Here is a 20014-nt window from a genome sequence, read left to right as displayed (position 1 = left end):
ATTGGCTGGAGTGGTGGGGTCCTTCCCAGGTTTTGGGATGGTGACTATAAACGCCTTGAGCATTTCAGAGGGGAACGAGGCAGAGGACACCGCTGCAGAGTAAACCTCCCTCAGGGCCGGGGAAAGGATCTGAGAGAAAGTTTTGTAGTAGCAATTTGGGAGGCCATCAGGGCCTGGGGATTTCCCACTTGGGAGGGTCTTGGTGACCCGTCGGATCTCAGGTTCCGTGATGGGCGAATTGAGGGTGTCTAGTTGATCTTGTGTTAGGGTGGGAAGTGAGAGATCAGCAAAGAATTGTTGGATGTCATTTTCAGTGGGCTGTGGGGTAGCTGGGTCATTTTTAAGATTATATAAGGAGGAGTAGTAATCTGCAAAAGAATTCGCAATGTCCATGGGGTTATACAATTTACTATTATCAGTTTTGCAGATTAGAAAGGGAATGTTAGATTTAGTTTTGCGATCTTTTAATCTCTGGGCTAATAATTTACCGGCCCTATTGCCGGACGAGTAGTGTGACAATTTCAGGTATTGGACATGTTTGTCATATTGCTCTAGCAGTAGGAGCCTGAGATCCAAACGAAGTTTATTCAATGCATTCATCGTTTTATAATCTTTGCTAGTTTTGTTTTGGGCCTCTAGCTGCCTGATATCAGACAAAAGGGAGTCTAACTTTTGTGTCCTCCCATGAGCTCAGTTGGATTAGAATGCCCCTTATAAAAGCCTTATGATCACACCACATAGTGAAGGGATTAGACACTGAGTCAATATTAAAAGCAGAATATTCCTGCAGTTGTTTAGTAAGGTAAGCAACATGTTGTGGCTGTTGAAGAAGGCGAGAATTGGCACGCCAGACACTTGCAAACGTCGGAGGGCGCTTCCCATCCACTATGATGGACACGGGAGCGTGATCCGACCAGGTAATATCGTGAATGGACGAAGATGATATTCTTTGCAGTAGTAGTTTATCAGTCAAGATTAAATCTATACGGGAGTACGAGTTGTGTCTGGAAGAATGGTAGGAATAGTCTCTTTCATTAAAATGTTGGCATCGCCAAACATCATATAGTTCTTCAGCGTGGAGTAGAGGTTGTAGAGTAGGTAAAGAGCGTTGCGAAGTAGAAGTTGTGTCAATTTTATAGTTGGGTGTGACATTGAAATCCCTGCAGACTATCAGGTCGCCTCTTTTAAGTAGATCAACTTTGCGAAGGAGTTTTTTTCAAGAAGCGTAGTTGATGGGTGTTAGGTGCGTACACGTTGACTATTGTGTAAAGTCTGTGGTTAAGATTGCCCACTATGGCCAGGTATCTTCCTTCAGGGTCAGCGTACGTCTCCTGCAGCGAGAAAGTGACTGAGTCTTTTATGGCAATTAGGACTCCTTTCTTTTTTGTAGAAGCAGAGGCCTGGAAGACATGTGGGAATCTAGGATGTTTAAAAGTGGGTTCTCTAGAGGATGACCAGTGTGTTTCCTGAACACACAGGACATCGGATCTCAGCCTCAGAGCCCCCCTCCATAACGAGGCACGCTTGGCGGGGTGGTTCAGGCCCCGAACATTAAAGGAAGTTATTGTAATTGACAAAGGTCAATATAAAGAAATGCCAAACAGAGTACCTTAAGGAATCCATACTTGCTCCTGGAAGTCCAAGATCGGCTGGTTGAAAATGTAGATACAGCATAGGTCGTGTCCTTAGATGAACCGTCCTCATCCATCTCCGAGGGGTGGGGAGAGAAAGCATAATGGGTAAGCGTGAGAGAGATAAAAGTCAAAAGAGAACAAATAATCAAGTGGTAAAGAAATAAAAAGGTAGATTCCATCCGGAATCTGGTGGCAGGTGAACTGCACATATGTAATAACAGGGAGACTCACGGGCTGAGAGCTCCAAAGCAAAAGGGATCTTGTCGATCAACTTGCTGAACTAGAACAATTGGTGTGATCGAGGCAATTATTTGTCAGTTTTCTTGGAATGCCTCTTGCGAGATACCACTTGCCATTCGTCACTAATATTCAACGCTGAGGCAGCTGGGGTATTGTCAGGGACTTGGGCTGGAAGGATATCCCACATACGGAGCAACTCCAAGCCTTCGGCTAAGGTAGAGATTATGGATACCTTGCCCTCTCTTGTAACAATAAGTTTGGTTGGGTACCCCCATCTGTACAAGATGTTGTGTTTCCTAAGTGCCTTAGTAATCGACAAGAGAGATTTGCGCTTTTGCATGGTATACTGCGAAAGATCCGCAAACAGCTGGATGGTGGAGTATTGCACTGGGGGGGTTGGAGTTTTTGCGATAAGCCACCATGAGATGCTCCTTTACATGATAGAAATGCACCCTCATCAGAACATCTCTGGGGGTATTGTCTGGGAGATGGGATGGTTTGGGCAGAGGATGGATCCGGTCGATAACCAGTTCGGCATCTGGTGTCGAAGGCAGAAACGCTAGTATAAGATCTCTGGCATATTGATGAAGGTGGGCAGGGAGGAAATTTTCAGGCACTCCTCTTAGCTTAACATTATTCCTGCGAGACCTGTCCTCGAGGTCGGCGAGCTTAGTTTTAAGCCAGGCCACTTCATCAGCCTGTTCATTGTGGGAGTCTACCAAAGTATTATAAGAGGACGCATATTCACCCATCTTTTTCTCCACGTGGTCAATCCTGCCCCCCAGTTCATTCACTTCTGATTTGAAGTTTCTCATACATTCCATTAAATCTGAGTGTAATGATCCACGGAGGGAAATTAACATATCCTTTAAGGTAGTGTCTGATATAGGCTGATTCGTAGTAGGGAAGGAGTTAATGGTGTCAGCCAGTTCCCTCGTGTCATCTAAAGAGCTCTGATGTACACTGACCTTATCATCTGGTGGATCAGTCGCCAAGCGGGGTCTCGATTTAGCTGGGCTGCTGGAAAGAGGAGTTGAGGCAGCAGGAGAGTGTCGCTGTGAGTCTCTATCCAAGCCCGGGCTCGGCGTCTCTGAAGGGGACCCGCAGGCAGGGGACGGAGATCCGCCGCCGGCGCCATCTTGGGCGTTGCGGCCTATGGTAGTGAAGAAATCCTGGAGTTTCTTCGGTTGTGAAGCGTTGCTTCACTTGCGGGTCATCCTCGGGGATTGAGCCGTAGTTTAGCACCGTGTTTATGTAGGTTAGGGTGGTATTCGCCGCCTCGAAGTGTGCTTTATCCCTTTGCTGGAGCGGAGCTCTCGAGTCAAGCGTCCATTCCGCTACGCGCTGGCCACGCCCCCCCGGCTCTGACTTCTGCTGAGCTTTAAGAGAGCCTGGCACTCTCCTTTCCTGACAAGCACCCAATCAGTGCTCATGACACTGCAAGGTCTTTCCCCTCCCTGCCAGTCCCCAGGTATGGTTCTGGAGACAGGCAGGGAGGTTAATAAGGAGATAAACAGCGCAATGTTAAAAACATAGAAAAATGTAAGTGGCCTAAAGCCCCTTTTGTTTTTACACTCTCCAGACATTCCTAAAAGCACAGCTGCCTCAATCTGTCATCAACCCTTCGTATTTTCCATCCTCGCAAAGCAATTTCAAAGTTTAAAGGGACATACATCCATTGAAAATCCCTAGTGATTAATGCTACTGAATGAGACAATTTTATCGCTTGGTATTTTCAAGGGATGAATGTCCCTTTAATTGTGTCCCTAATGCATGTTTTTCTGAAAGGTGACGGTGTGCATGTATGGTTAAATGTGTGCATGTATGGGTAAGTAACTGTATGTGACTGTGTGCATGTATGAGTAAGTCATTGTATGCATGTGTGGATAAGTGAATGTGAATGTATGGGTAAAAAGACCTTATTTAAATATGGTTTTGGTTCAAATATATTTTTTTATCAGGACACGTACATTTTCATGGGGTACAAGTAGATTGGGACCCCCCAAATTAGTCCCTTGGACTAGTAGTTTTAAGAAAAAAATAAGTGGATCAGTGACATATTTTTACTGAGCCTCCTTTTTCCAGTGACAAATTATATATACTTACCTGCTCTGTGCAGTGGTTTTGCACAGAACAGCCTGGATCCTCCTCTTCATGGGTCCCATGCTGGTGCTCCTGGCCCCTCCCTCCTGCTGCTTGCTGTGGGGGCACCCAAGCATGCACGCTTCCATGCCATGGTTCTGTGTGTCCATTCACACACGGAGCCATGGCTCAGCCCTGCCTGATTGGCTCACTGGCTGTGATTGGTAGCAGCAGGAGCCAATGACTCCCGCTGATGCTAAAAGCCAATCAGGATAGTGAGTCCCTGGAGAGGCAAGGCTCTCGCGGACATCGCTAAATCGAGAGGGGGCTCAGGTAAGTATTAGGTGGGGTTGGGGGACTACTGCACACAGGTTTTTTACCTTCACGCATAGGATGCATGAAGGTAAAAAACGTTGTGCCTTCACAACCACTTTAATTGTTTAATTCCAGTAGAAAAAAGTTGGGTCACCAATCTGGCCACTTTGCATGGGTCTCAGGACGGGCAGAGTCATGGGTACTTTGGCAGATGTGCCAAAGTGTCCCAATGTGTATATTTGGCTGTTTCCCCGAGGTTTAGAGGAAAACAAAATCACAGTGAGAAATATGAAACTTACCTTTGCTTTGTGAACATAAATTAACAGCAAAATTGTAGGCAGACATGTTAGTTAGGTTAGTCAGTAAAAACATACTTAAAGCATATCTAAATACAAAAATACAAATATGTAATATATTGCAGCATACTAGTACTTAGCTAAGGTGGCTGCATTCGTTTTCTTTTTACTTTCATTCCCACCTTTAAACCTGTGAATAAAACACTTTCAGTCCATTGATGGCTACACTCACTTCTCCATGGAAGTAGCTATGGCAGGCTTCAAAAATGTCTGCATTTGTTCATCTTCAATGGCACTGCATTTAAGAAACAGCTCAGGTATTTTTTGTGCTTGCTAAACATTTTCTCAGCATAAAAAAATAAAACATATGCAACCACCACATCTAGGGGCTGTTAATGCATTTAAATAGTACTTCATCTGTCGTATCCGCTCCACCCCACCCCCACCACTAATCTTCTGGTGTGGTAGGGGTTAATACAGCTAATTGCAGTCACAAGCTCTCGTTAAGAGAGCTTGACAATGCCTGGCTTTTCCTGCCAAGTCTGCCATTCATAGAAACCGTACTACAGCTTCTATGAATGACACAGGATCTATGAATGAGGGCCAGGCGGATGATTTCACAATATAAAATCATTGTGTTATGGCATATGTGTAATTTGTTATTCTAAAATCGAAAGATCTTAAGGGATAGCATATATGGATATGCTTTTTAGTTTATGTTCAAAATAAAGCTATACCCTTTATTAACCATCAGTTTGAATTATTCTACCCTATAAAGTCCTGCTTCTTGTTGTAGTTTTACATATATGGATAAGTCAGAGGAGTTTCAGATCTCTTATCCAATGGCTCCGCTTTCACAGGCAGCTTCTAATCTGTTATTTTTAGATAACTATAGTGCACTGAATAGCTACCGTATCAACGTATAACACGCGCCGGCGTATAACACGCACCCCAAGTTTAGGAGGGAATTTTAAGGAAAAAACTTTTAGGAGGGAAGTTTAAGGAAAAAAACCTTACATTTAAATGCCCATCAATGCAGCCTTATCAGTGTCCATCTGAAGCCTTGTCAGTGTCATTTGCAGCCTTGTCCATCATTGCACCCTTGTCAGTGTCATATGCAGCTTTGTCATGCAGCCTTGTCCACTATTGCAGCCTTGTCCCCTTGTCTGTGTAATTTTTCATCCTTGTCTGTTTTATTTTTCGCTTTTATTTAAAAAAATGTCAGAGATGTCCTGTGTATCTCAGCGGCGCTCGGTAGTTCTCGGCCGCCTTCGGCTGTTCTCATCGGCTTTCGGTGGCCTTCGGCCCTTCTCAGCGGCTTTCGCCCGCCTTCGGCCCTTCTCTGCGGTTTCTCGGCCGCCAGGAAGGGCCGAAAGCCGCCAAAAAGAGCCGAAGGTGGGCGAAAGCCACAGAGAAGGGCCGAAGGCGGCCGAAAGCTGCAGAGAAGGGTCGAAGATGGCCGAAAGCCACAGAGAAGGGCCGAAGGCGGCTAAAAGCCACCCAGAGGATCCAAAATGGCGGGGGATCGGCGTATAACACACACCCCCGATTTTCCCCTGACTTTAAGGGGAAAAAAGTGCGTGTTATATGCCGATAAATACGGTACATAAAATGAACAATTAACTACTTCCCACCCGGCCACTGCACATAAATGGACGGGTGGTCCTTTCCTCGTTCTGAGTTCAGGAATGTTCCTCAGAACAAGTGCTCGCAGCATGACCGCGAGGCACGCTGCGGCCCACAGGATCCAGCTCAGCAGAGATTGGGATATGGGCAATGTGGTTGGCCCTCCCGATCACCTGACGGCTGTGTCCAATCACAGCCGTCACAATGTAAACCGAGACGCGTGTCTCTGTGACAGGTCTCCCCACCAAGCTCAGTGGGAGCTCAGTGGGAGCTCAGTGGGGGGGGGGGGAATCTGCAGATCTGTGACAGCACTCTGTGTGAGGGTGATTTTACACAGAGAGCTGTCACAGATCCCCCCCCACAAAGTACACCAAGCACCACTGATATACCCCTGTCCCTATACACATTTCAGTGTCCAAGTAAAGAATCTGCCTGTCCTCCATTACTGCCAACACCAAATAAACACTGATTTGGGTTATTTTCACCAAAGAAATGTAGCAGCATAATTTTTGGTAAAACTTAATCAAGAGAAATTACTTATTTGCAAAATTTTATAACAGAAACCCCAGCAGTGATTAAATACAACCAAAAAAGCTCTATTTGTGTGAAAAAAATTATAAAAATGTAATTTGGGTACAGTGTTGTATGACATGAATGTATGGTCATTCAAAGTATGACAGCGCTGAAAGCTGAAAATTGGTCTGAGCAGGAAGGAGGTGAAAGTGCCCAGTATTGAAATGGTTAAAAAAAGGTAACAATGTTTCATAAATGACAATAAACAGGCAACAGTTTCAAATCCATTTGCACAATCCCTCCTCAAGCCTATTGTCTAATGCTTACAAATGTACAAGTTCCAATTATCTTAAATGTGCCCTAACTGGAAATTACATTAGTTCTAACATTAACCCTAATATAGGCTTTTCAATTCCTTCAAAGCCATGACGCAGATTCAGGAGACTCTCCCTTATACTGATACCTGTAAATTTAAAGTGGTTCTAAAGGCAGAATTTTTTTTATCTTAATGCATTCTATGCATTACGATTAATAGCTGCTTGTTGTAGGGGCACTCAACAGGAGGGAGGGCCCAGAAGCCCCTACGAGGGACCCGAGAAGAGAAGGATCTAGGCTGCTCTGTGCAAAACCATTTCACAAAGCAGGTAAGTATAACATGTTTGTTATTTTTAAACAAAAAAACAGAGACTTAGTGTCACTTAATGTAAGAACAATAAATATGACTTCCCACTTGCACAAAAACAGATGTAGATAAAAGTCAACAGTTAATCCAAATGTGGCACTGGAGTGCTTAAAGTTTCCACTTTTGGATGGAACTCCGCTTTAACCGACAGCTGAGCAACCTGAGCATAGAGAAGGAAGGGCTGAGGGGGCCCAGCCCCGATAGTACCGCCTCCTTAACGACCCTTCCCTCTATGGAAAGCACGGTGGAGGACAGGAAGGAGTATGTACATCCGAGGATGAGACCCAAGAGCGTTCCTCTCGACTGTACCCTTTCCAATTAACCAGGCACTGTATGCTCCCATGGAACCTACGGGAGTCAATGATCAATTTTATCTCATACTCCTCATTTGTTCACGACCTGCACCGGGTGAAGACAGCGTACCGAGCTGGCGAAGCGGTTGCACACCAAAGGTTTTTTAGAAGGAGACATGAAAAACATTTGAAATATGCATGTTAGAAAGAAGGTCTAATGTGCAAGGCACTGGATGGATCCTACGGAGAATACAAAAAAGCCCAATAAATTGTGGTTTCAGTGAGGGAACACGAAGTCAGGGGTTACAAGATGACAGCCAGACCCTCTCCCAAACCTGATAGGAAGACGCAGGTAGTCTTTGGCGGTCAGCATGGAGTCTGTACCTCTCACTGGCACATTGGAAGAACTTTTGGACCTGCACCCCAGTGGAACGAAGTTTGCAGAGATTCCCCTCTAACTCAGGAATTCCTTGAGGAACAAATGAGTCAGGCAATATAGATGGTTGGAAACCATAATTCGCCATAATCTGAGACAATCGGGAAGCAGTATTGATGGAACTATTGTGAGCAAATACCACCCAAGGTAGGAGGTCTGACCAGCTGTTATGGTGGTCAGAAATATAGCAGCGTAGAAACTGCTCCAAGGCTTGGTTGGCTCGTTATGCGGCCCCATTGGACTGCAGGTGATACGCAGAGGAGAAGGAAAGTTGAATTCCTAACTGTGCACAAAAGGCTTGCCAAAACCTGGAGACTTTCTGGGTACCCCTATCAGAGATGATAACCTTGGGTAGCCCATGTAACCGAAAGATCTCCCGGGCAAAACTGGATACCAGTTCCTTGGATGTGGGCAACTTCTTTAGTGGAATACAATGTGACATTTTATAAAACCGGTCAACCACCATAAGACTAACTGTGTTGACCTGGGAGTTGGGTAACTCCACAATAAAATCCATAGATAGGTGGGTTCAAGGCCTCTCTCCATTGGGTATGGGTTGTAGGAGGCCCACTGGAAGGTGTGGTGGTGTCTACTCTGTGTACACACGGAACAAGCGCCTACAAAGGCAGGAACATCAGCGCGCAGACTAGGCAACCAGAATTGTTGAGAAATAGCCCAAATGAGTTGATTCTCTACTGGGTGGCCAGCCCCCTTGGGAGAATGGTAAGTCTGGAGCAAAGCAGGGCAGAGATTCTCAGGGACAAAGCAGCGGTCAGCAGGTTTCTCGAGAGTAGACTGGATCTGAGCAGCACAAATTCTGTCACCCAAAGCTAAGGTGAGACTGGTATGTACAGTAGCCAGCATGTGATGGGGAGGTATTACAGGAACAGGCATTCAATCTTGGAAGCAAAGAAAAACTGTTGCGACAATGCGTCAGCCCTTACATTCTTGGTACCGGGTAATAATGAGACAAGCAGAAAGATATCATCTTTAGAAATCAAAATAGATGGTCAGTATGATGAGAATGTGAATTGGACACCCCAAAAGATGTTGTGAGACAGTGCAGCCATGTTGTTCGGAAATCATAATCAGCCATGACATTTATTTTTTAGCAGTAACAACCCCCCTTTTATGACATGACTACATTTGGACTTGGATTGACATTTGGATTGTATACAATTAACAAATTTTTAGCTGCATTCCAGAGTATCCTTATCAGTCCATTAAGAGAACACCACAGACCCTCTCAACTCTTTTAACTAACATAAAAACAAAGCAGGGCAACCAGATAACCTTTTGATTTAGCCCATCTATACCCCATTAACAGGACAATACACATCCTAGTTTTATGCCTTATACACACGGCCAGACATTCCAACGGAATTTGTACTAAACTGGTGTTGCATTCACACGGTCGGACAAAGTTGTCGGAAATTCTGATCGTTCAGAACATGATGACGTTCGTTCATTACAACGGGACAATGTTGAGGCTAGTAGCCAATAGCTTTGGTCTCTGAGCATGCGTGGCATTTTGTCCGATCGGAATTCTCTACAAACGATCGGAAAAAGTTCAATCTGCTCTCAATTTTTTTCCGGCGGAATTTCCGACGGAAAAAGACCAATAGAGCCCACACACAATCGGATTTTCCAACAATATAATCCGATTGGATCTTTTCCGTCTGAATTTCTGACCGTGTGTACAAGGCATAACTCTAATAGCCATCATAAAACTGTCAAGTCCACGCATAGGTAATTGCTAATCTTAAGCTATAACTGTTCTAGGTAATCCATTGTTTAGCTATAGTAATTACATTTCTGTCTATCTTGTCCTGGGGTATCAAAACTTTAGTGTATTTCATAACTCTTGAGATGATAATGGTACAGCCAGAAAAAGTTTAACTGTATCAATTAGCAACATTTTCAGCCAAAATACCTTTATCCTAGAAGGTAGCGGAGGTGGATTAGACCCATTACCTCTCCGAGTTGAAAACGGTATCTGATACCCATTGTATTTGTATTCAGCCAAATGGTAATTTCATGCTGGACAATAATATAATAAGTATAAGTTACCAGAATGCAACTTGTAGGTATTTCAAGATATTAACTCCTTGGCGCAAGTTCCTCCTCGCTCTTTAAGGGGTTTCATATGGTGGGAGGCAGGGCAGGGTTTACGATCATGTGACCACCGTGATTGACTGTCATGGTGGTCACATAATCGGAAAGCTTACCATTAGCCACCAGTAACTGTATTGGGAGCAGGGCATATGCTCTCTGCACAGCTGTTTTGCAATATTGCATGCAAATATGTGGCCACTCGGCTCCAAGGCCCACCCACCGAGAGGCCGCATAGTTGTGTGCTGTCGTTGTCAAGAGGTTAATATATGTAGAATACTGAATTTGAGGACAGGATAGCTGAATGCTCATAAAATATTGTGACATCCCATAAATCACTCCTCAGACCTTCTTATTGGTCAGAGCATTTCTGTAAACACCCTCCTCAGGGACCAGAAAAGAGGGGCTGCATCAGTAGTCTAGAGTTCTCTTTTACCATCAAACAAGGAACACCAGCCAAGATCTATGAGAGCCACTATGAGAGCCACTGACCCATCTTACTCATTGACTGATCTCTGCCATACTCACAGAACCAGGACTGTGTTAGCTATTTTCACTTTTAAACCCTTTTTGTTTTTCTGTTGCACTAGTCTCTCTTTTTCCTTTTTAATACTCTTTTTATGAAACATTTTATTTGCACCATTTTACTTTGCTATTATTAAACAATATTTTGAAAAGTGCAAATTGATTGTCTCGAATGCGCTAATGCAAAACCCAAAGAATCCCTGTCTCTTTGTAAAGCATTCCTATATGGTTTGGATATACTTGTTTGTGGTGAGTGTGCATTACAGAAATGTATTCCAAGTCATAATTGCTATTACTAATGTTATGAACATTTTATATTTTACAATAAAATATCTTGCGGCAGTGATTGGTCTGTTTCATAAAGCAACAAGGAATGAGTTTTCAATGTAAACTTATATTACATTGTAAGCTAATATTAGATTGTCAAATATAGTTATTGTTTTTATTTCTATTGTTAATGTTGTAAAATGGAAATGCATATGCTTTGACCACAGAACTCATATAACTGTCCGACAGCCAAAACTGTTAACCTATCTTAACATATAAAACATACTGGCATGTTAGTATATTTATGTCGGGCATAATAATGGTTGCCTGATATCATTGGTTTGATAAATGTAATTTTTATGTATAATAAGATAGTGCAGTGTAGTATTGAAGGTAAATTGCAGCATTTGTCCCCTGTCCTCAATTTCACATTCAACTCTATTACTGAGATATGCACATTGCCTACACAGGCCCAGGAAATGCACTTTAAACTTATTCTCAAGAATAACTAAGACTTGACTCAGTGGGCAAGTTACTATTTTGCAGATGCAGAAAACGTCTTTAATGCCTTAATTGGCAATTTTAAGAGGCAGCCTTATATAAAATTGGCCTCCCAGTTGATTTTATAATCAATATTATGCCATGATACTCATCCCTGACAACCCAGGTCAGAGGATACTTTACCATATTAATTCCTTTAGGTATCAACAGGACACATGAGGGTTGCCATTTTTCCCCTTACCTGTATATATTAGGAATAGAGTACCTAGCCCAAGAGCTCCATAAGAACCCTTCCATGTAAGTGCTCACTGTGAAAATAATTCAGCATAAATTTGTACTTTATGCTGATACTTGGGTCCCTCAGAAACTTTAAAATCAATACCCATAAGTCAGAGGGGCTCAACGTCCCCTTACCAGAGGGAGAGAAAGTCCATTTTGACATCAAGAGATAGTTGGGGTGTCCACATCCCTACTAACTAAAACGCTACAAACTCAGCTTTCTCTCCTTATTATGGTTAAGTCAACAATGTTTATTGTCTTGGACATCTAAGAAGCACCTTTTTTTAAGATGAATATCTTGCCTCATTTTTTTTTACCTAATTCAGACAGTACCCCTCTACATACCTTGCCCTTTCAATAAAACCTTAGGCACTTTGTTATATCTTGGCAAGTTTCTCCGCTTAGCTAAAATATGACATACTGGTTAAGTGAAAACATGCTGGAAGCTCAGGCTTGCCACATCTTGAGTCACACTAGGAATCTGCTCTGCCCATATTATTGACTGGTTTAAGCATGAACTACACAAACATTGTGTTTCCATAATCTGTAGAGCATCATTCTTATCTCTCTTCCTTGGATCATTTTCCCTGACCCCCTCATCTTCTGCTTTGCATGACCTTGTTATTCAAGTTGGGATTCACTACTCTGCAATCAGGGCATATCCTCCTGAATTGGACCCCTTATCTCAATGTTTGGTAATCTGTAATTTCCTCCTGGGATGCACTATACCTCCTACCTTGTTTGGATCACCCCCCTCATCTTTTTTACAAATACTTTGCCCCAGATTGAAGCCCCTCATGCAGCTGCTGACTTCCCCCAGGCTGTGCCCAGGGGCAGAAACAGAGATACCCCGCCCCCCACCAGGAATCTAACCCCCTTTGAGACTCTTTGCGTTAACTCAGTTATCAACTAAACATGATATCTTGAATTACACCATACTCCTGAGACATGTGTAACCTACACCTCCATACTACAACAGGGACTGGGAAAGAGACATAAGACATATATTTATATATTTATTACAGTCAGTTAAATAGTACTAATAATTTACACAGCACTTTGCATACTCTATATTCACATCGGTCCCTGTCCTCATGAAGCTTACAATGAAAGGTCCCTGTGTCACATACATTTTATATTGACCATTTACATTACACAGGATTTTCCTCTCTATTTCCAACCAATGCTTTAGGGGCGACAAGGGAAACATGTTACATACTTAGTGTCCCTGCAGGCTTATTCACCCATTTTAGACTTCAGTATCCCAGGACTACAAACAAGTTATGGGCTCATCTTATCCCTAACTTCAGAAGTTGCTATCTTATCTATCATACCCAGATCCTAAGTGGCAACCCATAAAGACTTCTTTAAGCAGCTCTTCACTGCATCTGAGAACCACTAACCAAAAACTCTATTTAATTCATTTTTATTATTCAAAGCAAACTCCCTATCCATCCATGTCTCCAGGCTTTATTTTGCTGAAAAATCGCTTTGAGAAACACTCCCTAGAATGTTGAGCTGTGGCCATCTTGAGTAAGGGCAAATTATTCATGTAACATTTGGATACAAGAGAGTGTGCTTAACTAAGAAAACCCCTCCTCCTCTCCTGAAGACTGGGATGTATGACATAATTTGCCTAGGCAGGCAACCATAAAGTAACTGAAGAAATGTAAAAAAGAAATGAAAACAAGTAAATATAATATACTTTCCTATCTATTCATTAATGCTAGCAACATGAGGAATAAAAATAATCAATGTTGTTTGGGAGAGTGAAGTTTCACTTTGCAGCTAGAGCGCTCATTCTGACATACTGACATTCTGACATACTAGAGATCCCTGACACCCTAATCACTTTCTGAGTAAACTGCAGAATTTTAACAGCTAACGAGGATGGGCAAACTCACAGAAAAAAAAAAGACCTACCAGAAATGTATAGTGTTTGAAGCACTTGGATTATCTACCTGCATATAAGGCACCTTCAAACATATCTCAGACAGTGATGGTCTTGACTTTTCTGGCTAACTACAAATGCAGCAGAATTTCGGAGAGGGGATGGTACCTTCTGGTAGAAGCTTCATCCACCCCCATTTCCTTCCCTTCTTCCCCTCTATATGTCCTCTTACTTTTAACGATGTTGTGTTTCTCTTTCCCTTTCTGCTCTCACTTACTTGTTAGTAATGTCCAATGTGATGTTGTCGGTGCTCTTACAGTCTTTAGTGAAAAATTTATTAATGCGCTATTGTTTGATTGACCTGTCTTACTGCAACACCCATGTTATGATGGCACGTACTGGGAGCCATGTGTGTAAATGTCTCTTTTTTCCCAAATGATCTTTGGCTGATTGACCTGCCATTTCATGGTACCTGAATACTTTCAGGGCCAGTACGATTTGGAAGTAAAAGCAGCATGGACTAAATTATCATTTCAGCTGCCTGTAAGGGTGGCATTCTGACCATTACTGTCAAGACTACATTTTTGGTCTATTGATCACCAATATAAGGGCCCTTTTCTCCATTACCTGTGATGAACTGTGTTTAGTAAGGGTTCCTCTTAACTTGAAAATTATTTTAAAGTTTTCTATGGGTAAAAAAGGTTATGTAATACAATGTTTTTATTAAACTAAAGTATATTGCAAAGGAAAATGTGCTGCTTTCCAGAGGTCTCACTAATGTGCATTCTTTTGTTTTTTATCCTCCCAGTGGAATTTTTATTTTGTGACTTGGCTTCTATGAAGTCCATTCGGAACTGTGTTCAGAATTTCAAAGCAAAAAATATTGGCCTTCATGTACTGATCAATAACGGTAAGTCTTTTAATATATTTCTCCTTTTTGTATAGTCTTTGGGATAAGTATAATATAACAGTATAATGTACTGTCATATAGTCAGTCCAGCAAATCTACATTGGTTTCTCCATCAGCTAGTTAGGAAAGCTTTTTTAATGTAATAGGAGTAGTTGTGGCATTGGACAAATCAGGGAGAACTTATAAAAGTCATGAAAGTTCTACCCAGCCTGGAAGCTATCTATGATTGTTCAATTCAGCCCAATATTATACGTTTGTTTGTTATTTACTTTGCTTGTCAAAAGGATTTGCAGATCTACATATATATGCAGCTATGATACACGTTTTTGTAAAATCCAAGCTCGACCCTGCACCTCCTACCTCCTGTACCTATCACTAAGCGGATCAATAGAGGTCTTGGTGGAAAAAGGGAGTAGGGCAAAACTTGACTTTAAAAAGAAAAGTTTTGATTTGTATACACTTCTATCTGCCTTTATAGCTTGGTCCGACTAACCATTAAAAAAAAAAAAAATCAATCAACTCTGGGTGATCTATGTACATTGCTCATTCCTGGATAAGGGAGGTATGTGATAGTTATAATCTCCATTCTCAGTATTTTGATGAGAAAAGTTGCAATGTCTTCATCTGTTTGGCAAAAATGAACTCATAGGGAGTACTTCACCAATAAATTCTCTGGCATAGGTGTGCACAGCCTTAGGGTGTACACCTCAAAGCTCAAGCACATATGCATGTGTGTGTGTGTATTGTAAGATTGGGGTTATCAGACTCAAATGGTAGGTGCGTTTTCCAATGAGTACACCAGTACAAAATTGTATTTTTAAGGGCCTGTTAGCCCACTTTTATTTAAAAGCACAGAAAAGTTCACAACAACATCAGTACCCATGCAGGGGGGTTCCACCATTACTGTATCTTGCACACTCAATACTTTAGCCTCCTGGCTTACATTCTTCCCATACAGCTGATTCAGGCCTTAGCCCTTGTACACACGGTCGGAGATTCCGACAACCAAATCCGTCGGATTTTGTCCGTCGGATCTTGTCCGAAACTGTTGCATACACACGGTCGGACAAAGTTGTCGAAAAATCCGATCTTTCAGAATGTCATGATGTAATTTCGTTACGATGGGACTACGTTCAGGCTAGTAGCCAATAGCTTTGATGTAGGAATTAGATCTGAGCATGCGTGGCACTTTGTCCGATCGCAATTCTCTACACATGATCGGAGTATGTCCTATCAGACCAGTTTGTCGGAAAATATTTCCAGCAAGTTGGAAAATTTGGTCCGACGGATATTCCAATGGAAACAGTCTGATGCATACCACACACAGTCGGATTATCCGACCACATGGTCCGATAGAACACATTCGACTGATTTTCCGACCGTGTGTACAAGGGCTTAGGTCTGCTCCTCAGACCCAAAAGAGTTTCCTAGAGTTAAGCTCTCTCCTAGCTCACTCCTGATCAGCGTCTTGCTGCTCTGTCACCAAGTACGTCTGCCTCCTGCAGACATGCATGCTCTGGCTACACCCATGCAGCCTCTCACTCCTCTCAGAGGAATGGGAGTCCACCTGAATCCCATGCACAGACGTCCTGTCTGTTGGGTGGAACCCTGAGCTATAGCCAGGTCAAAACTAAATAGCCTCCCTTTCTCTCCAAAATCTGACATAAACCAGCAATCCTCCAGGTAGCACATGGTCCTACCGCCACAGTATTCACAGGCTTTCCATGGGGGCACCTGATGAAGAGGAGGGGCCTGGAGCATGGCTGGGGCAACCCAGAAGAAGAGGATAAGGGCTGCTTTGTTCAAAATGATTGCACCGAGCAGGTAAGTGTAGGGATGATTGTTATTTTTATTTAAAAAATATGAGGGTTTACAACCCTTTTAAATATCCTTGCTTTATACCTCTATCTGTATTGAGCTTCCCCTCCTCACTGCAAGAAATGGTTCCTCCCTATGACCTGTACAGCCTTAGTGGTATACGAAACACAGAGTGGACCTTGCTCCAACACTGTCTGTAACATAATTCTTTCCATCTGCTTAGAAATATCTTTTATTTCATACTTTTCTTTTTACAGGCACATGGTCACTTACTAGTTACAGACTGTACGTTGCACCACTGAGTATAGAAGTACATATTTTCATTGATGGGTGCAAATCCAATTAGACTCCTTTCTCACTGAGGCACTACAGCGCTAAGAATAGCACCTGCATAGCGCCTGTAAAGAGCCTCTCCTGTCTCTCCAGTGTGAAAGCCCAAGGGCTTTCACACTGGAGTGGTGCCCTGGCAGGACGCAAAAAAAAGTCCTGCATGCAGCATCTTTGGAGCGGTGAAGGACACATTGAACTGAATGGGCACCGCTGCCGAACCATCGGCAAAGCGGTGCTTTGCGGGTCATTTTAACCCTTTTTCGGCCGCTAGCAGTGGCCGAAAACCGCTGCAAAAACAACAGTAAAGCGCCGCTAAAAATAACGGCTCTTTACTGCCGACAGCGCCAACGCCCCAGTGTGAAAGGGGACTTACAGTTTGGTTAATTGAGTTGTCTATTACAAATTATGTTCCATGAACACATTTTTATGTTCATTATAGAAAACAAAATAGTTATCAATACCTATCACATCCATCATAACTCCTAAAATGTATAAATGTCAGAACCTTTTTTAATATTGCATAATGGTGAGAGATTAGAACCCTAGCCAAGTTTATATGGCTGTCTGTTACGGATATCCTCACTCTCTGTTGGTCCTGGTGACCACTGTTGAGTATAAGCAAGGGGAGTGCTGCCCACTGTGGATATCTCTGTTTGTGCATCAGACTGTGTGATTCTAGGCCACCTACAGGAGCGAACCCGCTGCTACTTTAGAAATGATTTAAATATAGCTATGTGTTTATTTTCAATAACTGTATTTGCTTTAGGCTGTTATGCTAATTATTGTTTTTTAGTTCCTAAGTGTCCTTCCAGTGATGTCTACAGCCTAATAGTCCTAACTGATCCGAAGGCAATAAAATAAAATCAGACCGACAAGTTTATTTCATATCATGGTCCATCTCTTTGCATTGCTTTTTTTTTTTTTTAACAATTCAGTTTTTTTTTTTTTTTTACATTTTGCACATTTTCTTAAAGTCAGGACTAATTTTAACTTTACAGTGTGTGCTGGCTGAATTAGCTTTTTCTATTTTGTGTTTAACATCAAATTCACTGAAAATAATATCACATTTGAAGAATGAAAGAGAGACAAGCTCAGCTAATGCTGCAATCGCTGTTCACTGTCATGGTTTAGGCTAGAAAATCACTCACACAGAAACAATTCTGAGAATTACTGACATCTCTGAGGACATTAAGACTAATGGTGATCTTTTGTCTTTGGTGACCAGTGAACTGCAGGCAATGTTACAGACGGTGAAAAATTAAACTCCGTGATTGAGCATGGCTCAAGCAGCAATTGGTCTGAAAAAACGACAGCAATCTCTCAAGGACAAGTCAGCGTAATCAAGCTATTTAATTTCACAATGAGATTGTCTCTTGTGGCACATAATAGCCCAAACGCACCCTGAAGATTCTGAGGCCACATGGAAAAAGGTGTTATAGTCAGATGAGACTAAAATTGTATTACTTGGCCTCAACACCAAACAATATGAAAATCCAATACAGCTCCCCATCCATATAACACCATTCCTACAGTAAAATGTGAAGGTGGTGATATCCTTTTATAGGGGTGTTTCTCTGCAGCAGGGACTGGAGCATTTGTCGGGATAGGAGGAAAATGGATTGGTGCAAAATACTATCAAATTCTTGAGGGAAATCTGCTGCCCTCTGCAAGAAAGTTGTCAATGGGAAGAAGGTTTACCTTCCAACATGACAATGACCCAAAGCACACAGAAAAATTAGCACACAGTGGTTGAAGGAGAAAAAGGTGAATGTTCTTGCATAGCCTAGTCAGAGCCCAGACTTAAACCACATTGAAAATCTGTGGAATGACATAAAGTCCACAAATGGTCACCATCACATGTAACTAAACTTGAGCAGCTCTGCAAAGAAGAAAGGACACATATTGCAAAGTCTAGATGTGCAAAGTTAGTAGAGACATATCTCAACAGACTAAAGTCAGTCATTAAATGGTGGTCACAAATGGTGGTTCAACAAAATACTGACTCAAGGTGGTGATCCCTTTTCAACTGATTCAGTTTTGTTTTTTATTCTTTTCTGACATGTTGGTGGTTATACCTTTTACTTGGATATTATAAGTTGCACCGAGTAAATACAACTGGTTAAAACAAGAGAATGTGTGGATTTTTTATACCCACTGTAGTTTTGTATAAACCATTTAAAAGTTTATTCTGTTTTTATTTTTGCTATCTGCGTTTCCCCTAGGGAGCATTTTCCCCCTATACTCATCCATTTATGGTGTTCATTTAAGCCCCAATGGTGCTCCACTTATATAGCATGATAGAGGGGACCCCTTGATATCACTAAAGGGTCACACATAATATAATGTGAAGCTACAAAAGGCTGTCAGATACTGAATGCATGTGACAGGAATTGTTCAGAAACTACAAACATGCTACAGAAGTCGTCGGTGTTTGGGAACTTGCTTCAGGAGACGGTTATAGCCTGGAGACACATTACATAAGGCTGCTAGCAATCACAGCTACTGCAACTCCTTCACAAATCATCACTATCACATTTGTACTCTCTACAGCCCCCTTACAAATGTGCTTGTGCCACATTTGACATTTATATCAACAAGATCCATTATAAAAAAACATAAAAGCCTTCACAATCTGCTGAATATTTAGCAACAGTGCAGTTAAGGATTTGCTGAGTACATATATACCTTAATCGATAAACGTGTTAAATAACAAAAATTAGCAATCAATAGATAAAATAAATAGTCTGCACCCGTACCACTGATTAGTCTGTTTTCTCATATCTGGGATAGAGCTCTGATTGACGCTGACATCTGTCTGTCTGCTAATGCCTTGGAACTGGTAGTGTATGCTCTCTGTAGTCAGGTTTTCTGTGCTTATCCAGATCATTGGCCTGGCACCTCTGCTACTGTCAGTCTTTGCCCTGTCTACCTGAATCCTACACTCTGCTTAGAATCAATTTGTCTGGGCCAAATTTGACCATTGGCCTTGTAGCTTATCTATTGTCTGGGACATACACTGTTCTAGCATCTATCCTGCCCATTATTGAGTGTTTCCACTGGGGACACAGTCCACAGAACTATATGACACTTGCAATATAACCACTTGACCTCTGGAAGATTTGCTCCCCTTCACGACTAGGCCACTTTTTGCAAAACAGCACTGCGTTCATTTACCTGACAATTGTGTGGTCATTCAACACTGTACCCAAATAAAATGTCCCCCTTTCCCATAAATAGGAACAAAAAAAAGAACAGGATGGGACT

At 42.3% G+C, this 20014-nt stretch overlaps 1 protein-coding gene across 5 annotated transcripts in view; it reads left to right on the top strand.

Moving 5' to 3' along the window:
- DHRSX (dehydrogenase/reductase X-linked) overlaps positions 1-20014 on the top strand; it is a 772860-nt gene that overhangs the window by 552539 nt on the left and 200307 nt on the right. For all 5 annotated transcript variants that reach the window (XM_077480803.1, XM_077480801.1, XM_077480804.1 and 2 more), the window contains one exon: positions 14501-14602. In XM_077480803.1, the coding sequence (XP_077336929.1) occupies positions 14501-14602 (102 nt within the window). The remainder of the gene's footprint in view (positions 1-14500; positions 14603-20014) is intronic.

This window comes from Lithobates pipiens, unplaced genomic scaffold (assembly GCF_037356315.1).
Source record: "Lithobates pipiens isolate NorthernLeopardFrog02 unplaced genomic scaffold, aLitPip1_a1.2 Scaffold_16, whole genome shotgun sequence".
Lineage (NCBI taxonomy): Eukaryota > Metazoa > Chordata > Amphibia > Anura > Ranidae > Lithobates > Lithobates pipiens.
Note: the sequence above shows the minus strand (reverse complement) of the source record. Positions and strands in the feature narration are given on the sequence as shown.